At 49.8% G+C, this 20,084-nt stretch overlaps 1 protein-coding gene across 8 annotated transcripts; it reads left to right on the top strand.

Moving 5' to 3' along the window:
* Positions 1-3,932: 3,932 nt before the first annotated feature.
* On the top strand, positions 3,933-19,864 carry LOC111143489 (adenosine A3 receptor). 8 transcript variants are annotated; one of them, XM_022497278.1, is made up of 7 exons: positions 3,933-4,791; positions 13,395-13,504; positions 15,031-15,378; positions 16,883-16,949; positions 17,472-17,572; positions 18,062-18,123; positions 19,553-19,623. In XM_022497278.1, the coding sequence occupies exons 1-7, from the start codon at positions 4,442-4,444 to the stop codon at positions 19,562-19,564; spliced, it is 1,050 nt and encodes a 349-aa protein (XP_022352986.1). In that variant the 5' UTR covers positions 3,933-4,441; the 3' UTR covers positions 19,565-19,623. The 8 variants fall into 8 exon arrangements, with proteins under 8 accessions (XP_022352986.1, XP_022352987.1, XP_022352990.1 ...); XM_022497279.1 differs by lacking the exon at positions 18,062-18,123 and having other exon boundaries at positions 19,553-19,864; XM_022497282.1 differs by lacking the exon at positions 18,062-18,123 and having other exon boundaries at positions 17,507-17,572; positions 19,553-19,614.
* Positions 19,865-20,084: the final 220 nt, after the last annotated feature.

The raw sequence follows: 20,084 nt of genomic DNA, 5'->3' as shown, positions 1-20,084 counted from the left end.
TCCTGCTCACATAGCGTCTTGCTGTTGGTGCTGGTTGCTTCCTGGGCTCTCCAGGCTTGTCTGAGAAGCTGCAAAGGAGCAGCTCAACGGCTCTCTGGCCAGCCTGTCACGACATTAAGCAGAACCCCAAGGGCAAGCTTGTCTCCCTGTGGCTGAGCTGTGTCCAGGTGTGTCAGGCCACGGTTTGGGATGGGCGAGGCCTTTCCCCCAGGACTCCAGATGCTTTTCCTGTGGTTTAGCTTGATGGATCTTCCCTGGTCCTCACCTCTTCCACAGATTCCAGGTCCTTTTAGTGAAACTGACACACACGCAGACGCCCCCTTCTTTCAGGCGGGGAAATTCCCTGAGCCACGTCTCCCTTGTAATTTATTTTATTATTAAAAAAATATATTTTTGTCACTCTGGCCCAGTGAAAGATTTTCTTTCTGTCCCAGAGCTTCCCTTGGAGTCCCACCAAGTGGCCCGTTGTATCCTCCCCCTTTTCGGAACTCAGAGCAGGTGCCAGACCTACAAGGCCCCTGTGCTCTCTTCCCACAGTCTTGGTCCCCTTTTCCTTTTCCAGGCGTGAGTTTAGGACGTCTGATGGATAATATGGCATCATCAAGTCCGGGGCTGCCTTGCGCTTGTGAAAGCTTCCCATGGTTGTTCACTACTTGCCCATTCATTTGCTGAAGCCCGGAGCCTGAGTTTGAACGCTGGCTCTGCCACTTCCTGGCTGCGTCACCCGGGGCCAATTACGTCACCTTTTTGAGCCTTAGTTGCCTCTGCTGTGATTATAGTGTCTATTTCATCCTAGTGTTGGATAAAACCATAAAAGCAAAATGTTCAGCACTCTAGATGGTATAAAGGAATGTACTCAACAGGTCCCAGCTGATTTACTGGTCTTCTGTAACCAGTGCCAAGCTGATGCCCTCTGGTTCACTGAGGTGTGTTCATACTCATTCATTCAGCAAAAATATACTTGAGCACCTGCCATCTGCCAGGCACCGTGGTGGGGCTAGAAATGAAAAGTAGAGTTCACTAAGCTTCAGGAGCTTGCAAGATCACAGGGGAGGGGGGCTTATAAACACAACATGGGGAGGGGATGTCTGGGAAGTTCTCTTCGGGGTCCCATCTGAGAACAATCTTGAAGGAAAAGTGCTTGTGTTCTAGATGGACGCGAGGAGAAGGGCTTTCTGAGCTGGGTGCACAGGGGAAAGGAAGTGAAAGCTCAGTGGTGCTTGCGGTTTCGGGGGGAGGGGGCTCCAGGCACCAGGAGGCTGCAGAAGCTGGGAGGCCCCCCATCTCGAAGGGTGGGATATGAGACTCTGCCATTCCAGGGAGGTTGGACTTGATCTGAGGGCTATACGGAGGCTGAGGGGACTTGCATCTGGGTGTGGCTCTGGGGGCTGAGGTGGTCTCTCCCTGAAAGATGAGGGAAGTTACCCAAGAGTAGCTGTGGCATGTCTGTGTGTGTTTGGGGGGTGGGGATGGGGGTAAGCAAGATGGCCATCTGCCCTGGCCTCTCTGTCTTCTTTTCCAGGCTGCCTTCTGGTGCTCCATCTGGAAGGAGATGTTGGCTCAGGGCCCAATCTTAGGCCAAAATGCTAAGTAACTGTGGAAACCTGTCTCCTCATCCCTCCAGTCACCTCCCTGAGCAGGGATGGGCTCAGGCCTGCCGTGCTCATGGAGAGGAAATTTCCAGAGAATTCCCAGGTGGGAAGAGGTGGCTAGGTCAGATGCCCTAAGCATGTCCCCTGCCTCTCCTTTTCCCCCTGGATTATTCTCTCACAGGCTATCCTGTGCCCATCACACTGTTCTTGTCACTGGTGCTGGGTAACAAAGCTCTCTCCTTGGTGTCTCTAACCCAGCTGAGATGGGCTGTTTCCGAAAGAACTCACCTACATCCTAAAGGAGGACGAAAGGGGTAAGAATCTGCAAGCACACCAGTCAGGTTTCCAGCTCCAGCTGTCCAATCCTTCCCCAATGCCTTGGTCCCCTTCCTGTGGCTGGATCCGTGGCTGTCTCTTTCCTGGCCTCTGCCGTCTTACCCTGAACCCAGTTTCTGGCCCATAACCCCACAGAGGCCCCCATCTCTCTCTCTAAGTGCAGGAACTGTCTGTCCTCTGACCAGCTCTCAAACGTGGAGCAAAGCTATGAGGCTGACCTGGAGCGGCCAAGCCCCCCCAGGAATTCACTCCTTCCCTGTCCTTTCACCCCAACCGGGCAACACGACTCGACTCGTCCCTACAGCAGACAGTCTCTCTCTCACATAGGGCTGTTTGGTACTACCCGGTGGCAAGATGCTGAAGGGGAGGGTGCATTTTTTTTTTTTAAGCACGTTATCAAGATTCAGTGATTGCTTTCGGGCGACTTCTTTCAGTAGCACGCAGCCTCCTAGAAATGGCTCTCTGTGACTTCCTTCTCTGAAGCAGAGATAAAGAAAGCAGTTGGAGTAGAAACTTTGATGAGAAGTCATGCTGAGGGCTGGCAAAACTTCCCAAGCTCCCAGGGCGCAGGGATGCGGGCATAGTGAACACTGGAAAATGCCAGAGTGACAGAGATGCGTTTGCTGCGCCTTCACGTCTGGGGCTGGGGGTGGGGGGAGGTTTGCCCAGAGAGAAGCGGCAAGTCGAGAAGGCATGAACCAGGGATTCAGGCTTCAGGGATTCAGGGATGAACAAGGATTCATCCCCAACGGGGATGAGGTGGGGAAGCAGAGGATGACGTGGAAGCCGCAGCCCGAGGCATCTCCCCAAGGCCCTGGAGAGGATGTGAACGGCACTGCCGATAGCGTTGAATTTTCATTTGGGTGCTACGTAGATTGGTATTTAAGGCAAATATTATAAACCCTTCAATCCACAGTGCTGGCTCAGGTCCACCCATCCCTTCCTCTAAATCACCCTTTTGGGCAGGACTGAGACACCCATGAACTTCGTGGACCTTAAGTCCCAATTGCTTGTAAGTGTCTGGTTTCCAGAAGTTGCAGCCCAGGTGAGCGACTTCCAGGAAAGCAGTTTTCTTCCTCTTTTCCAGCAGGTGGTGGGGTGGGGGGGGATCGGGGTGGGGGAGATGGGTGTTATGCCATGTGAGGATGTGCGCCTGTGGCCCTTTCCCTCCTTTCTGCCTGGCCGGTCATCCTTTTGTCCTGTAGTTCCTCAAAGAGGTTTGTCACCGGATGGTTGCTGGGGTGAGGGCATGTGAGATGTTGGTGGGTGTGGGCCCTCCCCCCCCAAGGGAAACGTAGAGTCAGCAGATATGCTTCTGGAAGGTGCTGAATTTTCTGCCCTTCTAAGCAGGGGATCTTAGCTTGTTCCTTTGTCAATGGATCTTTGGTGCAAAAGCTGGGTCCCAGCTGTGTCTGACCAAGAGTCAATCCATGCCGCCCAATTCCCAGGGCTTGCTGCTTTGCACTGTTTTATTCTGTCCAGGCTACTGTAACAGAATACCAAAGACTGGGTGGCTTACAAGCCATAGCAATTTTCAGCTCTGGAGGCTGGAAAGCCCACGATCAAGGTACTGGTAGATCTGGTGTCTGGCGAGAGCCAGCTCCTTGGTTCATGAATGGTTGAAGGGGTGAAGGAGCTCTGTGGGGTGTCTCTTATGAGACACTAATCTTATGCATGAGGGTTCCATCCTCATGACCCAGGCATCTTCCAAAGACCCCATCTCCTAATACTGTCACTTTGAGGCTCAGATCTCAACCTGTAAATTTGGAGTGTGTGTGTGAGGCGGGGAGGGGCGGGGGGACACAATCATTCAATCTGTAGCATGCGCAAAGAAACCGTAAATTCTGGCTAAGACTGCCACCAAATTTTATTTCTTGCTGTGGCTTCTGTTTGCCTCCTTGTCACGCGATCTTTCTGCTATACTAGCAGAAAGCCAGAATTTTCGAGCCTGTGCTTCTACTGCCCTGCCCTGCAGAGCTACACTCCCATCTGGTCCCCAAGTGAATGAATTCTGAGCATTCTCCACGCCGCTCACACCCCCTGGTCTGCTCTTTCCATCTTCTTGCTGAGCGTTCCTGGTCTGTGCTTCCTCTTGGCCCATTTCACTTCCTGAAACAGCCCTGAAGAGTGTTGCTTATCTTGATGGAGATCGAGTGGCCCTCTGGGCGCAGGAGGCAGAGGCCTCGAGCGTGTCTGTCTGGGGAACTAAGAGAAGTGGCACTTTCAGATTCAACCTACATCGAACTGTCCTCCACGCTTCCGATAGCCCAGGGATGTGTGGCCCACAAAGGGGCAGAAAGTGATTGCCCCTGGATGGGCTCTCTCTAAGAAAAGCAGGGGTCTCCCAGGGAGTGTTCCACCAGAGAAGAGAAGGAATGAGTGAGTCGTGATGTTCAGACTGTCGCAGCTGTCCCTGGACCTCTAGCAAGATGCCCGGAGAGAGCTAGGCTCACCGGGCCACACGGATCCTGTCCACACGCCTGTTGCTTGGGAGTCGCCTCAGGGAGGGCAAGATGGCTGTCAACAGCACTGCCCTGTTGATGGCCAACGTCACCTACATAACCATGGAGATTCTCATCGGGCTCTGTGCCATCGTGGGCAACGTGCTGGTCATCTGGGTGGTCAAGCTGAACCCCAGCCTGCAGACCACCACCTTCTATTTCATTGTCTCCCTGGCCCTGGCTGACATCGCCGTTGGGGTGCTGGTCATGCCTTTGGCCATTGTCATCAGCCTGGGCATCACCATCCACTTTTATAACTGCCTTTTCATGACCTGTCTGCTGCTGATCTTCACGCACGCTTCCATCATGTCCCTGCTAGCCATTGCTGTGGACCGATACCTGCGGGTCAAGCTCACAGTCAGGTAGGAGGAGGCAGCGTGGGGCAGTGAGGGGCTGGGACATGGGGCTGCTTCAGTGAAAGCAAATCCAGTCTGGCCTCTGAGCTTGAAAGAGGGCACTAAGCTTCTTTGCACCATTTGGTGTGTGAGCTGGGACTGGAGAACAGCTAAAGATGAGGAAAGCATGATGCATCTTTATTTATTTTTTTTTCTTAGCGTCTCTAGCTTGATGCATCTTTAATTAGTAAAAAAAATGTTCTTGAGTTTTAGAAATGAAAGAAACTTACTAGCTAAAATAAGGAGCAAACAGAGAAGAACAGGAGATTTAAAGATGGTTCTGCTCTTGGCAGATGTAGGTTATTTTAAAGTTACTTTAACTTTGCTTCCTCTTCCAAGTTGAGGAGGGGATCAAGAAAAGTCCTCCATTGCCGAAAGTAGTAGCAACCGTTCCTGGGATGATGTGAACAGAACAGACCGCCAAATGGAGACATCTCAGTCCCCAGGTGTCCTGAACGGCAGTTGGCTTGTAAGCCGCCTCTCTCCTCTTGGGGAAGAGATGTGGAGAGGAAGCTACAGACAAGCTTTTGATACTAAAAAGCCCGGGCTCAAAGCCCAGTTCTTGAGGTCTGAGCTGGGGCAAGTGACTTTTGTGGATTTGGTTCCTTGTCTTTCCACAGCAGTTAAGATACTCTAAACTCGGACTTAACCTCATTTCCATTTTACCTCTGCCGCTTTAAGCTGGTCCGGGTCACTTGCCTGTTTCTTTTTTTCACCTATAAAGTGGGGACAATAATTGCCCCTTCCTCATAAAATCCCACAGTTCACACGTATAAGGCTTTTAGAAAAATGGCTGCGCCCAGTCTGTGCTCACTCCATGGTAGCTGTCACTACTGTTATCCTCAGCCAGTCACCAGCAAGGACATGGGGATTGTTGTAAAACTAGCGTCGGTTTGTTGTGAAATGTGACCGAGATAAAGTCTGAGTACACTGTCAGTACGTAACAAAATCAGTTTCCTTCTTGTAGTCTGTGAGGGATGTTGCCGGGAAGGTGGGCGGGAGGAGGAATGGTGCCTCTCTTTGGAGGAGTCATTTGAGGTCCTGGAAACACTTCAGCCTCAACTCCACACCTCCACAGACCCCCATATATCGAGCAATAAGTGGGGTGCTGGAGCAAATAGAGAAGCAGGGGCAGGCACAGGTGGAGGGCAGCGCAGGAAAGGCAAGAGTTGAACTCATGGCCTGCAGCCCAGCAGCCCAACAAAAACAAGACAGCGCGTGGCTGGAAACGTGCTCTGAGAGCATCTTGGGTAGGTGATCCCAAGAGACTTAGAAAACTCTTACCTTCCACGAACTGAAGAATTCTCAGGCTGGAAGGGTGCCGTGAGTGTGGCAACATATGTCTAAGCCATTCGACATCATATTTCTTTTAAAAAGTCCCCCAGAGAAGTTTGCTGGAACACCAGCTTTCTCTACCCTCATCGCCCCGCTCCCTCCATAAGCAATTCCTACTGGGAACTCACCCATTCTCTTCCATTCAAACAGATACAGGAGGGTCACCACTCAAAGAAGAATATGGTTGGCCCTGGGCCTTTGCTGGCTGGTGTCTTTCCTGGTGGGACTGACGCCCATGTTTGGCTGGAACATGAAACTGACCTCAGAGTATGACCAAAATGTCACCTTCCTTTCCTGCCAGTTCAGTTCTGTCATGAGGATGGACTACATGGTCTACTTCAGCTTCTTCACTTGGATTTTAATCCCTCTGATTGTCATGTGTGCCATCTACCTTGACATATTCTATGTCATCCGGAATAAACTCAATCAGAACTTTTCGAGCTCCAAAGAGACAGGCGCATTTTACGGACGGGAGTTCAAGACAGCCAAGTCTTTGTTTCTGGTTCTCTTCCTATTTGCTTTGTCCTGGCTGCCTTTGTCTATTATCAACTGTATCACCTACTTTCATGGTGAGGTGCCGCAAATCTTTCTGTACTTGGGCATTCTGCTCTCCCATGCTAACTCCATGATGAACCCTATTGTCTATGCTTATAAAATAAAGAAGTTCAAGGAGACCTATCTTTTGATCCTCAAAACCTGTGTGATCTGCCAGTCCTCAGCCTTGGACCCAAGCACTGATCAGACTTCTGAGTAGTTATCCGGGAAAGATGACTCTTCTCTCCATTGACCTTCGGATTCAGTGTCAGTAAATACTTGAGGACCTATCCACCTGAGCCACGGCCTTTCATGTCCTTAATTCCTTCTACTGAGCTGGGAAGCATTTGACTGACTGCCTCCAACTGTACCTCCCCTAACATCCCTTCCTGTAATCCAATTGTTTTCCTGTCTTTCTTCTCTAATTCAATGTTCTCGAAGCCTGACTTGAGGAGAATGTTCTATGGTCACTACTACTTGTGGTTCCTCCTCCCCAAACAGGAGAAGTCATGGAATCCGAAGGATGCCTTGTTGACTTAGTGATGAAAGTTCCTGGTCCCACTGGACATGGGTGTGGTGGTGACTCAGTTCCACTCTTTGTGTCACCAGGCAGAGAAACCACACAGCAGAGGCCGGGGAGATGGCGGGACAGAGTGTCACAAAGGGGCACTGAAACAGCTGAGTTCACCTGCAATTGTGTTTGAGTGAATAAAAGATGACCGCTAACTGTCGTGTAACTCTTTGCTGAAGGTCAAGGTCATTTGGGGTTCACAGACCCAGCTGGCTGCTCTTGCCACTCAAGCTGCTTGCCACTGGGAACCACGCCATGTTCACCTGTTTGAACTCTGGGCCTCTCACCCCTTGCCCTAGAACATCCTGCTCCTTCTTCCTGGGCTGATAGGAGCATTTGCCAACTTCATGAGTTGTTTGTCTATTGTTAAGAGAAGGATCAAAAGAGGCAGAAAAGAGACACGGGATAGCTACTATTTGTGGAGTGCTGTCCATGTGTTAAGCACTTTCCAGACATGAGCTCTTCTGATCCTGACCATCTCTGAGGTCGGTGCCACGATTATTGTCCTGTCCATTTTGCAGAAGGAAAATGGAGGCACAGAGAGGTTAAGTAACTTGTCTATAGTCACACAGTTAACAAGTAAAGTGTAAAGCCGAGATTTAAACTCAGCCCTACCTTTCGGGAGAACCCAAACTCCTCACCACCTATTCTCAGGCACGAAGAAGGACTTGTCACTTGTCCAAAGGCCAAACTCTCGAGTTCACCTAATGGACAATTACCAGATGCATGGATCCAACAATGATTTGTGTGCTCAAAGACTCCTGGATCTTGGGGGGAAGGTTGCCCTAGGTACTGTCACGGATGTCTCATTAATCCAGACACCAGGCAGGGACAGAGTCTCAGTCACACACCTTCAGCACTGAATGTGGCTCCGAAGATTCAAGGGGACATCAGAAGCACTTCATAGTTTACATAATTTACATCCAAATTTGTAACTTCGGACTCTCCCCAAACAATGAATGTTTGAGCCTAATGAGAGCAACAAGATGGGGATTTCAATTAAACCACTTCAAAGAGAAATGTACTTCAGATTTTTTTTTTTTTTAAGTAATTCTTAGCCACTTCTGAAAGTTTATCCTGACGGCAATCTTAGGCCAGAGTCCGATAATCATATTTATCTAGTTAACATTACATTTCATTTCAGTGAAGTTCCTCACTTCTACCCCGCCTCCCGCCCCGTCACCCCAGGAAGAATGAACACTATCTGGGAAGTTTGAAGACTTAAATCTACTTTCCTACTAATGCCAAGCTGAGTTGCTTGCTGACCTGCCCACTTCCCTGCACTGCTCACAATCGTATCTTAAAGGTGAACGACCAGGACTGGTCTCCACTGTCCCTGGAAGTGTGGGAGGCCACTTTCATCTCGTCAGTCTCCCCTTCAACATTTGGGGATCTTTGCTCTCTAAAAATCCAAGCGTGGACCCCAAACCACAATTTCTTTTCCTTAATGGCATCTTGTTGTTTGATTTAAGGCTCCCCCCACAAACCCCGAATTCATTTTTGTGCTTAGTTAAAATTCCCCTTTTGGATGATGCCCTAGGTTTACTGTGAGGCTTCTGGTGACCCTGGTGTGTGCTTCAGCCCAGAAGGCATCTTTGCCCAGTTGGATCCTTGAGGGAAGTGTTGTTTCGTTTTTTCGTCCCAAACAGAAGCACTTCATAGTTTACAAGCAATCTCTGCTGGTTGCTATAGCAACACTTAGCACCTGCTCTTTAAGGAAACCGCCATTAAAGGGACCACTTCCCTCAAAACGAAACAGCGGTCTGTCCTGTGTCATTCGGTGTCATAAGATGAGCCGTAGTCTCTGAGTCTCAGAAAAAAACCTGTTTTACCCTCTCTTCTCCTTTTGTCCTCATCCTCCCCCTTCTCTCTCTCTTTCTTTCTGAAGGCCACTGCTTAGCAAGGCCACTGCTTAGCAAACCCACTGGGGGTTTGCAGGGAGTTGTATTTTTTTTTTTTTTTTTAATTTTGTTTTGGTCAAATGAGAACATCCTGAGCTAAGAGGTTCCACCAGCCCAGAAGAAAGCCTTAACGCGAGAAAGCCTTTTGGAGTGGACTCAGGAAAGATGAACCAAGACTCCCCATGAGGAGCTCTGGTAGAAGTGGCCGAGCTCCACTCCAGAGTTTCAGGCTCAGAGATTAGCATCCCTGCAGCCTCCTGGAGCCCATTTCCTGGCTAGCTCCCTTCCGCAGAGCAGCTGAGGGTGGCTGCAGGATTTTTGTGCTCCAGGAAGAAGGGGAGAAGATTATACCCAGACAAAACTGAAGTTTGCTTCCTCTTCCTCTGTATGAATTCACTGGAACAAAAGCAGATGTTGAGTTTATAGAGTTAATTTTTTTTTTAATCAAGTCTACTGTGGGTAAATGAAGACCAAGTGAGAAAGAGCGAAGGCTACTGCCAAGCTTGCGATGGAAAGAGAGCGGGTGACGGCCACTCGCATTTTGGCAGGGACTCCTAGCGGATTGGGGCAGCTTTCTGGGGGTCACAGGGAGGCTCCGCTGGGCTCTGGCTGGAGGCTGGTGGCTGGGGAAGCTTCGGGAGGGCTCGTGGAAGGGGGTCAGCCTGTGGGATGGGTTAGGAGAGCATATCCGGCTTTCTCTGGTTGGTCCCAAGGTGGAAGCAGGACAAAAATTTGGCAAGCTGTCCATTATTACTAGCTACTTGGGGTTGATTGTCACAGGGATTACCGTTTGGTGTTCTGGACTTTTGCTGGAGATTATGGTCTGATTTCCTACAAATCTGACTTCTGGCAGGCTGGCTGCCCCGGCCAGTTACTGTAGATAAGATGCTGGTTTCCTGGGCCAGAAATTCTGTGCAGAGCTCTATTTTTATAGATGGTCTGGCCATTGTCCATGGGTACATTTAGTTTTTTACAACCAGATGTACATTTTCTAGAGACACTCTGCGCTTAGAGGCCACGCTGGGTATTGTGCGAATGGGAAGACAGCTGCGCATTGCCCTGACTGCTCAGATGACACGGTGTATGCCCCGTCCCCTCGTGAAGTCTGACGTCTCTGTACTTTTGCCAGGTCGTTACTATTGTGGAAGACTTAGCATCAGGTCAGCCTGTTGTACTAGCTGTATGAACCCAGGCAAGATCCTAGGACTGAACCTTGTCATACCCGAGTGTTGTTTGGTTTGTTTTTTTTCCTATTTATGATGGAAAAGTTCAGGCACACAAAAGTGAAGAGGCCAGAATAATGACCCCTCGGATATCTATTATCCTGCTTCAGTAGCGATCAACTTACAGCCCACGTTGTTCCATTTGTGTCCCTCCCCACCTGCCGCACCCTGATTATCTTGACATTTTGGACATCAAATTATTTCATCTGCAAACATTTCAGCTTTTATTTATGAAAGGTATTTTTTAAATGATCACTTGGCTTATTCTTTTTTTTTTTTTTAAAGATTTTATTTATTTACTTGACAGACAGAGATCACAAGTAGGCAGAGAGGCAGGCAGAGAGAGAGGGGGAAGCAGGCTCCCTGCGGAGCAGAGAGCCCGATGTGGGGCTCCATCCCAGGACCCTGGGATCATGACCGGAGCCGAAGGCAGAGGCTTTAACCCACTGAACCACCCAGGTGCCCCATCACTTGGCTTATTCTTATTATCCACTCATCATCTTAAGTTATACATCTAAGGAGTGAAACTTAATTCTACCCTGATGAAGCAGCAATAGAACAAAGAGCACCAAGGAATACTCAGAATGCTAGCAGGCACATGACTCCTTCTCCGTAACTCTGGGCCTCTCTTTTACTTGACAATGTTACCTTTTCATGAGTTGGGCACTTTACTGATATCGGTGCCCAATCCATTTCTCCTTGGGTTGCTACTTTCTTCGGTTTCTTGGTGCTATCTCCAAGCCTTTCCCAGCGTCCATTTGGATGTGGCTTTCTCAGAGATAAGTGATTTTTTTTTTAATTTTTTAAATTTATTTTCAGCGTAACAGTATTCATTGTTTTTGCACCACACCCAGTGCTGCATGCAATCCGTGCCTTCCCCAATACCCACCACCTAGTTCCCCCAACCTCCCACCCCCGCCCCTTCAAAACCCTCAGATTGTTTTTCAGAGTCCATAGTCTCTCATGGTTCACCTCCCCTTCCAATTTCCCTCAACTCCCTTCTCCTCTCTAACTCCCCTTGTCCTCCATGCTATTTGTTATGCTCCACAAATAAGTGAAACCATATGATAATTGACTTTCTCTGCTTGAATTAGAGATAAGTGATTTTTAAAAATACAACCACAGTGTCTGTATGAATGATCAGTTGCTATGTTTTTTATTGATTTTTAAAAAATTTTTTAAAAAGATTTTATTTATTTATTTGACAGAGAGCTCACAAGTAGGCAGAGAGGCAGGCAGAGGGAAAGGAGGAAGCAGGCTCCCCGCTGAGCAGGGAGCCCAATGCAGGGCTCGATCCCAGGACCCTGAGACCATGATCTGAGCCAAAGGCAGAGGCTTAACCCACTGAGCCACTCAGGCACCCCTGATTTTTTTTTTTAAAGGTTTTATCTGTTTACTTATTTATTTGAGAGAAAGAAAGCAAGAGAGGGGAGGGAGAGGAACATGTGGACTTTGCACGGAACATGGAGCCCGACACAGGGCTCAATCCCAGCACCCTGAGACCATGATCCAAGCCAAAATTAAGAACCAGGTGCCCGACTGACTGAGCCACCCAGACACCCCAGTTTTTATTGATTTTCTTGATCACACAGGCCAGCCCTGATTCAGTTAAGGAGGGGACTGAATAATAGCATGAGTGCCAGGAGCCATCTTCGAGGTTGGTTATTTTTTATTTATTTTATTTATTTATTTATTTTTTAAAGGAACTCATAGTTCCACTAGCCTTCTAAAAAAGATTTTATTTGTTTATTTGTTTGAGAAAGAGCGAGTAGGGGGTGGGGAGAGGGAGGGGGAAAGAATCTCAAGCAGACTCCGCACTGAGTGTGGAGCCCAATGCAGGGCTCAACCTCAAAACTCTGAGATCACGACCTGAGCTGGAACCAAGAGTCGGACACTCAGCTGACTGAGCTACCCAGGCGCCCCTCAGAAACTGGCTCTTGATAATGTCATTATCACATCTGAAAAGAACTTAACGATCTCTTAATATCATCAACTAGCCACTGTCTAGACCTTTGGTGAGGATTCAAATATGTTCCATATACTGCAATTTGTCGTTCTTTTCCTAAACCCCTTGTAATCGGCAGATTCCTCCTTCCTCCCTTCTCCTCCGCCCGCCCCTTTTCCCCACCTTGCAGTTTATTTGTTGAACTCACAGAGGTTTGAGAGGAGTCAATGAGGCACAGGTGAAACAGGCATGGGAAACAGGCCTGCCGCTGGACCACATGTGTTACTGAACAACCTGGACACACATCCATGCCCGGCCTTTGACGGGGAGGGCTGTATCTGGGGTGGGGGGTGATAAGTAGTGTTCAGCCTAAATTCACTGGAGGGGTGGTTCTGTAATTCAGACTTTCACAATCAGTGGTCAGCCCTTGAGCCCCAGCAGGAACCAAGAGAAGCTTCTCTTGCTGCAGAGACAGATCTCCTTGATTTGTCCCAGCTCTGCCCCGGGAAGCTCTCAAGAGGTCTGGACGCAGCAGCTGTGGCTGCCGACACCCAAACACCCACGTGTACATGGCTCCATGCTCCAGATGCCAGATGCATCTGTTCCTAACAGCTTCACACTTCACCCCCAACCACATTCCACGAGGGAGGCTTCAGTGTTCACCTGGGAGTCGGGGAAGTTAGCATTATCACCTGGTCCATTGACAGGACAGGCACAGTTGCACACCTGGATGTGTGTAAACACTGATGAGTGTGCTTGTGCTCTTCCAAGTGGGTACAAGGCTTTGTTGCACCAGGGTGCATTTATCCAGAAGGGGAATCTCCACTGCTATTTTGGGAGTGCCAGGAAGCTCACAATTTTTTCCATTGCCTATATTATTATATAAATAAGTTTATTTCCACAAATGGCTTCTCTCTGATAAGGTATGCTTGTGCAGTGCACAACTTGGATAGCTATACATTGCAGCACTGCTTGGATTGACTGGTTGTTTCCTTTGGCCTAGTCTCTTCAAACAGGATAAACCCACTTGAAGCTCAAAGATCTCAATTTCCCTTAATCAGATCCAGGATTCCTGAGACTCCTGGGCATGGTTTGTCATTCCAGTTGAAGGCTGTTCACTTCCTTCCAGTCATGGGGTTCTTCATTCTGCTCTTCTTGACTGTCTTTTCAGGTAAGACAGGGGAAGGAACATCTCTAGCCTCCAAACTTCCCAAACACCTTGCATTTCCTTGCCTTTCCTTCTCCTCTCCTACTTGGAGTGCCGGCTCAAGAGCTCGAACCCCGGCAGGAATGGGATAGGAAAATGAAAGGAGGAGAAAAGAGATCCTGTTCAAATTCATCCTTGTTCTTACCTCTGATAGGAGGGTAGTGAGGGGAGGGAAAAAAATTTTTTAAAAGGAGGGTTGCAAGAAATTTGAAGACCTCAGCTAAAATGTGGGCTCTGTATTCTCTCAGTGTTAAGTTCCCCTTCCCTGTCCCTTCCCCTTCGCCAAAGAGTGTGCAGATGGATAAGGCCGGGACTTTCTGCTGTCTGCCTGTGCCCGAGCCCAGAGGTGAGACCCTGGGGACTGACCTGGTGACCGTGACGGCTGCTGTGCCTCTCCTTGGGTCCCCACCCAGGCCTGTAGAGTGAGCATCACCCCATCTACTTTGTGGGGTGGATAGGAGAATAAAATATCATATCAATTCATATGGGGGGCGTGAACCTGCCATGCAGGCAGGTCCCAGGCAGCGCTTGTGGGGACCTAGCCCACCTCTGGAAGGCTGAGAGACAGGGGGGCCCTGCTGCCCATCTCTGCTCCTTGTTCAGATACTTACCCAGCCATGGTCAAGGGGGATGTGGTGTGCATGACTTCCTCACTACACAACATCCTGACATGACGGTGCTGCCCCTGTAGGCCTTGCACAGAGGAAATGGAAAGTTCTGAGCTCCTAAGAACAGAACCTGACTCCCTCTGCTCTCAGCACTGTGCGGCCGGCAGAAGCCTCTGAACCTTCTCAGGTTTTGAGGGGGCCTCAGTTAAGTAGGGGGCTAGGGGCACAGGATGTGCTCACAGTGAGCCTCGGGTTCTTCAAGCCCCCTGCCAGGCAGTGGTGAGAGGCTGCCTATATCCGTGCAGATGGGGACCCCTCGGGCCAGGCCACAAGACTTGCCTAGGGTTGTGGTAGTAGCTGTCAGGCCTGCCAGAGCCAGCACCACAGACTGGCTGGCTTGAATGACAGAGATTTATTTCTTCCATTTCCGGAGGCTGGAAGTCCGAGATCAAGGTGAAGGCAGGTCTGGTTTCTTCTGAGGCCACTCTCCTTGGCCTTCTTGTTGTGTCGCACATGACTGTCCCTCGGCCTGTTGTGTGTATCCTAAGCTCCTTTCTCATAAGGACACCAGGCAGGTGGCCTTAGGCCCTTTCTAATGACCCCACTGTAACTCAATTACCTCTTAAAAGTCTCAATCCCCAAATAGAGTCATATTCTGAGGTGCAGGAGGCTAACACCTCAACATACGAATTTTAGGGGGACCCTATTTGGCCCCTAATAGTCACTAACCCAAGACAGGCAGAAAAAAAAATCAGCTTCCTGTGCTTTAACTGAGTTTTCTGGGGGATGGATGGCAGGGGCTGCAACATGTTTAAAGGAACAATGATGCATGTGTGTCGTGTGCACGCATGGGTGCACGCTTGCCCGTGTGTGTTTTCACAGATGCTATGGTCATGGATGAAAAGGTCAAGGAGAGCTTTGTGCTGGACACAACTTCTGCCACCTGCAGCTACAATGCCCACTATAAGGACCACCCCAAATTTTGGTGCCGAGGCTACTTCCGGGACTACTGCACCATCATCGCCTTCACGCCCAACAGTACGGACCGTGTGGCCCTGAGGGACACAGGAAGCCAGCTCATCATCACTGTGTCCTGCCTGACCAAGGAGGACGCGGGCTGGTACTGGTGCGGCATCCAGAGGGCCTTTGCCAGGGACGACATGGATTCTACCGAGCTGGTGGTGACTGATAGCTCAGGAGGCCTGGCCAGTGATCTCTGGTCTGGGAAAGGTAAGGAGCCTGTCAGGAGTCCAGTCAGGGATAACCCACAGTCATGCGTGTGTGTTATATGTGGTAACTACTCGTTGAGGCCGGGGAGAACCAAGTCAGGCTCCCCCTAGGTTCTTTGGGGGTAACCTGGTCTCTCCTTCCTTCCGAAGTTGGGTGGTTGCTGATTGTTGGGGATTAGCTTGGAATTCAGGGAAGAGGAGGGTGTGTGGGCTCTGGGGTCCTCTTGGAAGCTCCCTTCCCTCACAGCGATCTGGCTCATGGGATTTGGGAGAGGCTCATGGCAGCTAACAAGTGGAAGGGCTTTGTGCTGCTGGCCAGGAAAAGCTCAAAGGTTGATATTACACATCTGTGCTCCATGGCCAGCCTTGTAGGTCTAGAATCTTGAAGCTCCATTTCTTGAGAGGCAAGTGAGGCTATGAAAAATGACCCAGGTACCCGGATGAGCCCCCTCAGAAATGGTGATGAAGATCACGGCCAAACGGGTCAGGAGTACAGTTTACATGGAGGCTGCTGGGTGGGTGCAGGTTGGACTGGAGCATGTAGGGGAAGGTCTGTCCAAGCCAGTCAACCAGTCTTTTGGGCCAGGGCTGAGTTCTCCAGATGCTCACCAAAATTCTTCTGTCAGTTGTTCAAAGTCTCTTTTCTACATGAGAAAGCCTCTGTCTCGGCAAAGAGCTTAAGGAAAGCACCAGCCTTTCTCTTTTTTCCCTCTGTGTCTTCTCAGTTCTTTCCGTTTCTAGGAGGGAGGTCTTTCTATCATAGCCCAGAGCACAATGCCAGTAGGAAAACAAACCAAGAATTTAAGGAAAGCTGTAGGAAGCCTTCTGGTGCTGGAGAGAGGGTCTTGCTCACACGTGAGCAACTACTCCTTTGTCTAACAAGTATCTTATTCAATGGGTGACATCCTCACACCTAGTGTGTTTCTACTGTATAGTTAGGCTCGGGATGAAAGAGGTCTCACCTAAATGTCTCCTTAGTTTAAGCCCCCACAACCTCCCCAGCTAGATTTGCCAGAGAAGGCAATGTGGGTGGCCATGGCAGAGCTTTTCCCGTTGGGTTTTGGTGGCTGTCAGGAGCACAGTGTGGCAATGATGTCACCTATTGGCTCCTTCCTTAAGGATTGGACTGGCCCTCTTGTGCCTCTGGTGTCCCCTCCCATAGGCTTCAGCCTGGGACTCTCTAACCATGGGCCACTTCCAGTCCACACAGGGCTTTTGTGCAAATCTGGAAAGAGGGTCCCATCTCCAGGTGCAAGGAACCCAGTGACCGGTGGTATATGGCTTGGCGAGCAGAGTGTGAGCTGGATGTCAGCCCCTACTTGTTCCCTCCACTCTCTGCCTCATGCAGGGCACACTTAGGGTGCCTCAGCTTGGGCCAGCATCTGTTCGGAACACTCAGTCTCTGAGGGTTGAGGGAATGACAGCCAGAGACGCAGAGATGCAGAAGGCAAGGGCAGGTCTGGGGACTGGCTCACTAGACCCTCAGCACATTCTTTCTGATGCAGGCCTGTCAGGCAACAAGACCAGAAGCTGCAAGGCATCCAGAGTGGTCCGCAAGACTGATCGCTCCAGGTGAAGACAAACGGGCTATGGGGGTGGCGGGAGGCAGGCAAGGGTGACACAGCATGGAGAAAATCTGTCCTAAGGAGAGAGCAGTGTCTCACATGTGAAAGGCGGGACATGGCGCCCTCAGAAATGGTCCAGAGCATCTTTGGGACTTTTTCTCAGTCTCTGATCTGCTGCTCTCATGTGTGCTTGCCACCTCTCTCTCTGCACTGCTCTTTTCTGTTTCATTTTGGCCATTTCTAGCTCCTGAGCTTATGTCTCCCCTGCTCAAGAGACCAGCCAGTCTTGGCTCTGCCTGTTCCAAGTCTGTTAGTCTCTGAGGAAGGGGCTCAGACCCGCTTTGTCTGCCCACTAGCCCAGGTCCAATCAGTCTTGGGCTGGGGGACAGGAGCACTCTGAAGGGACACGGTGGCAGAGCTCCTGGAACTGGGTGGGGGCGGAGGATGGAGCAGATCCCAGGAAAGGGGATCCTGGGCAGAGAACCGAATTTGAGCGACATGAATTCTGTCGATCTGTGACTCCTTCCAGGATGTCCATTCTCATCATCTGCATACTGATCACAGGCTTGGGGGCCATCTTTATAATCAGTCATTTGTCCAAAAGAAGGAGAAGCCAAAGGAGTAGAAGGGGTAAGTAGTCACTGGGGGGTGGGGATTAAGCAAAATGAAAGGGGCCAAGGAGTAGCCTTCAAATGAGTGAGTGTGACCCTCTTCTTGTTGCCTGGACACATGGAAGTCAATGCAGCCAGCCATGGGCTGGGGGAGATTCTGCTTCAAGGCGACAGAGAGGGTATGGTGGCCGTGGTAAGTGGGACCACTTAGACTAAGGAGGAGGGAGACCTTGAGACGACCACACCATAGGTCCCAGTGTGTGGAAGGTCACCTGCCTCCCCAGCATACAACCTTTGGGAGGTAGACTTACTCTTTGCTTGAAACTTTTGTTTACCTGGGGTGACTGTCAAAGGACCTCTGGGGCCCGTGGGTAAGTAGACATAGAAAAGTCTCCTTGAGAAAGTCCAGAAGTGGAGACGACAGGCCCACGGGCCTCAGCTCTGGTCTTCGGTCACCGGAGGAAGGGCCCTTAAGCTTTGTGCCTCCTTCTGCCCTTGGGTATTACAGGTAAAATCCTCGCTAGAAGCCAGAAAACCAGTCAAGCTTCTTTTGTGATCCCCACACCTCTGGTAAGTTCCCTCCATGGCTCATCCTGCGCCCTGGGCCCCACAGTTACCTGATCTTTAGGGATCCCCTTTCCTAACCAGAGGATAGGAATTTTGTTCAGCAGGGACTATGTGGATCTGCCCACCTTCCCTTTCTCTCTCTCTCTCTTTATTTTTGTTCACCTTTCCTTTGGAGCAGCATCAGAGAAACCAAAATCCTCAAGACCACCATGTGGTGCTTCTTCTAACCTCTCAAGGAGACACAGGATAGGAAGAACACCACATACAAGTGTCACTGTTTGGCTAGTAGGGCTTTTTTTCCCTTTTTTTATGCTCAGAAGTCACAGAAGTATGGTGGGCCACAGAGGGACTGTATACATAGTTACGAGCAGGCTCCCCCCTCCTCTGGGTCTGGAAGTGCAGGAAACAATGCTTCAGAGAATGAGAGTAGACATGTGCATACACACACACACACACACACATACACACACACACACACACACACCTGGAAGCACCTGCTACTGAAACACGGGGTAGAACTGGAGGAATCTGGAATTCAAAGCTAAGACCGAGAGGTCTCATACTCTCCCTGTGATAATTTGGCCCCATGGCAGAGCAGGAGCCCTAAGAAATCAAAGGCCTGGCTCCCTTTTATCCTCTAAGAGCTTTGGGAACTGGTGGAGATGGGGAAGGTAGTTGTGCCCAAGACCCCTCCCTTCAGGACACAATTATACTGTAGGTTTTTGCAAAAACCCAGTGTCACTTCTTCAAGGCATGATCTTGGGTAACTTTTCACTTCTCTGGGCCTGTTTTCTGCTATAGATTGAGGACCCCATTCTCATATTCCCCAGGAGTTTTTAGTCATACATTCACTCTTCTTTCAATGCACGGGGACCATGCTAGGTGTTGGGGATACAAAGGCAAGAAAAAGAAATGGCATCTGGCTTCATAGAACTTATAATGCAGAGTGGGAAGGAGACGAACCATCACTTTTTCACATATGAAAATTGTCAGCATAGATACTCGACAGGAAAGGCACACAGAGTGGTGGAAATTGAGGCAAGGGAATCCAACCCTACTCCATTTGAGCAAGGAGTTGTGTGACCTGTGTTAGCCGTGGCCTGCTTCCTCACACTCAGGCAATTGGAACATGGCAGCTGGAATCAAAGACCCGTCTGGCTTTGATGTTCCTGGGCTCTGCAGGGGTCCAATGGCATTAAATCACCAAAGCTTGGTGAGAGGTGAATGGAAGCCCCATGTGCCAAGCTTCCCTATTGACTGACCGAAGGGCTTTCAAGTAATGACAGCTGATTTCTGCCCTGAGAACAAACTACGGTGTTTAGTCCCCACAAAGCCACCACGAGAGAGTTTGCAACTTCTATGGCAGAAACACGCAGCAGAGGAAGGCAACAGATCTCAACTCGATTTCCTTTTTCTCTTCCCCACAAAATAGACAAGTCACTGAAGCCCTCCTCCTGTGTCCTGACTCCATAGAAAATGGCTCATGCTGAACAGATGTGACTGAAGATTTATTTAGTTTATGAATTAAGTGATGCTACAATAGAGTTGTCATGACAACCGACCCCCACCTTGTGGGGACCGATTGTGATCTCTCAGGTGTACTGCAGGACCCTCTGACTTGCCAGTGATTGCTTGCTGCTAGCTGAGAACAGCAGTCGCAGGTGAAGAAAAGGGGCAAAACCTGGCTCAGGGGGCCAGGAGATCACCTGTGTTTTCTTGGTTCGCCAATAAACTCCTGACTGGTGTTGAATGGACTCTTAGGTATGACTAACTTCTCCTGGGATATCCCTGGAAGTGTGTTTCCAGAAAAGTTTCAAGTACAATATTGCGATATTTATTTCTGCATTGGTATTACCTGCTATCAGAAGAAGGGGTATCGGCCAAACCAGCAGGTGTCAGGTTTTCTTGGGGGAAAGATTGTCCTCTCTGGGACATTGTCTGTGGACTGAATGGATCAGTGGGAA

This window comes from Enhydra lutris, unplaced genomic scaffold (genome assembly GCF_002288905.1).
Source record: "Enhydra lutris kenyoni isolate GAN:26980312 unplaced genomic scaffold, ASM228890v2 scaffoldscaffold9, whole genome shotgun sequence".
Taxonomy (NCBI): domain Eukaryota; kingdom Metazoa; phylum Chordata; class Mammalia; order Carnivora; family Mustelidae; genus Enhydra; species Enhydra lutris.
Note: the sequence above shows the minus strand (reverse complement) of the source record. Positions and strands in the feature narration are given on the sequence as shown.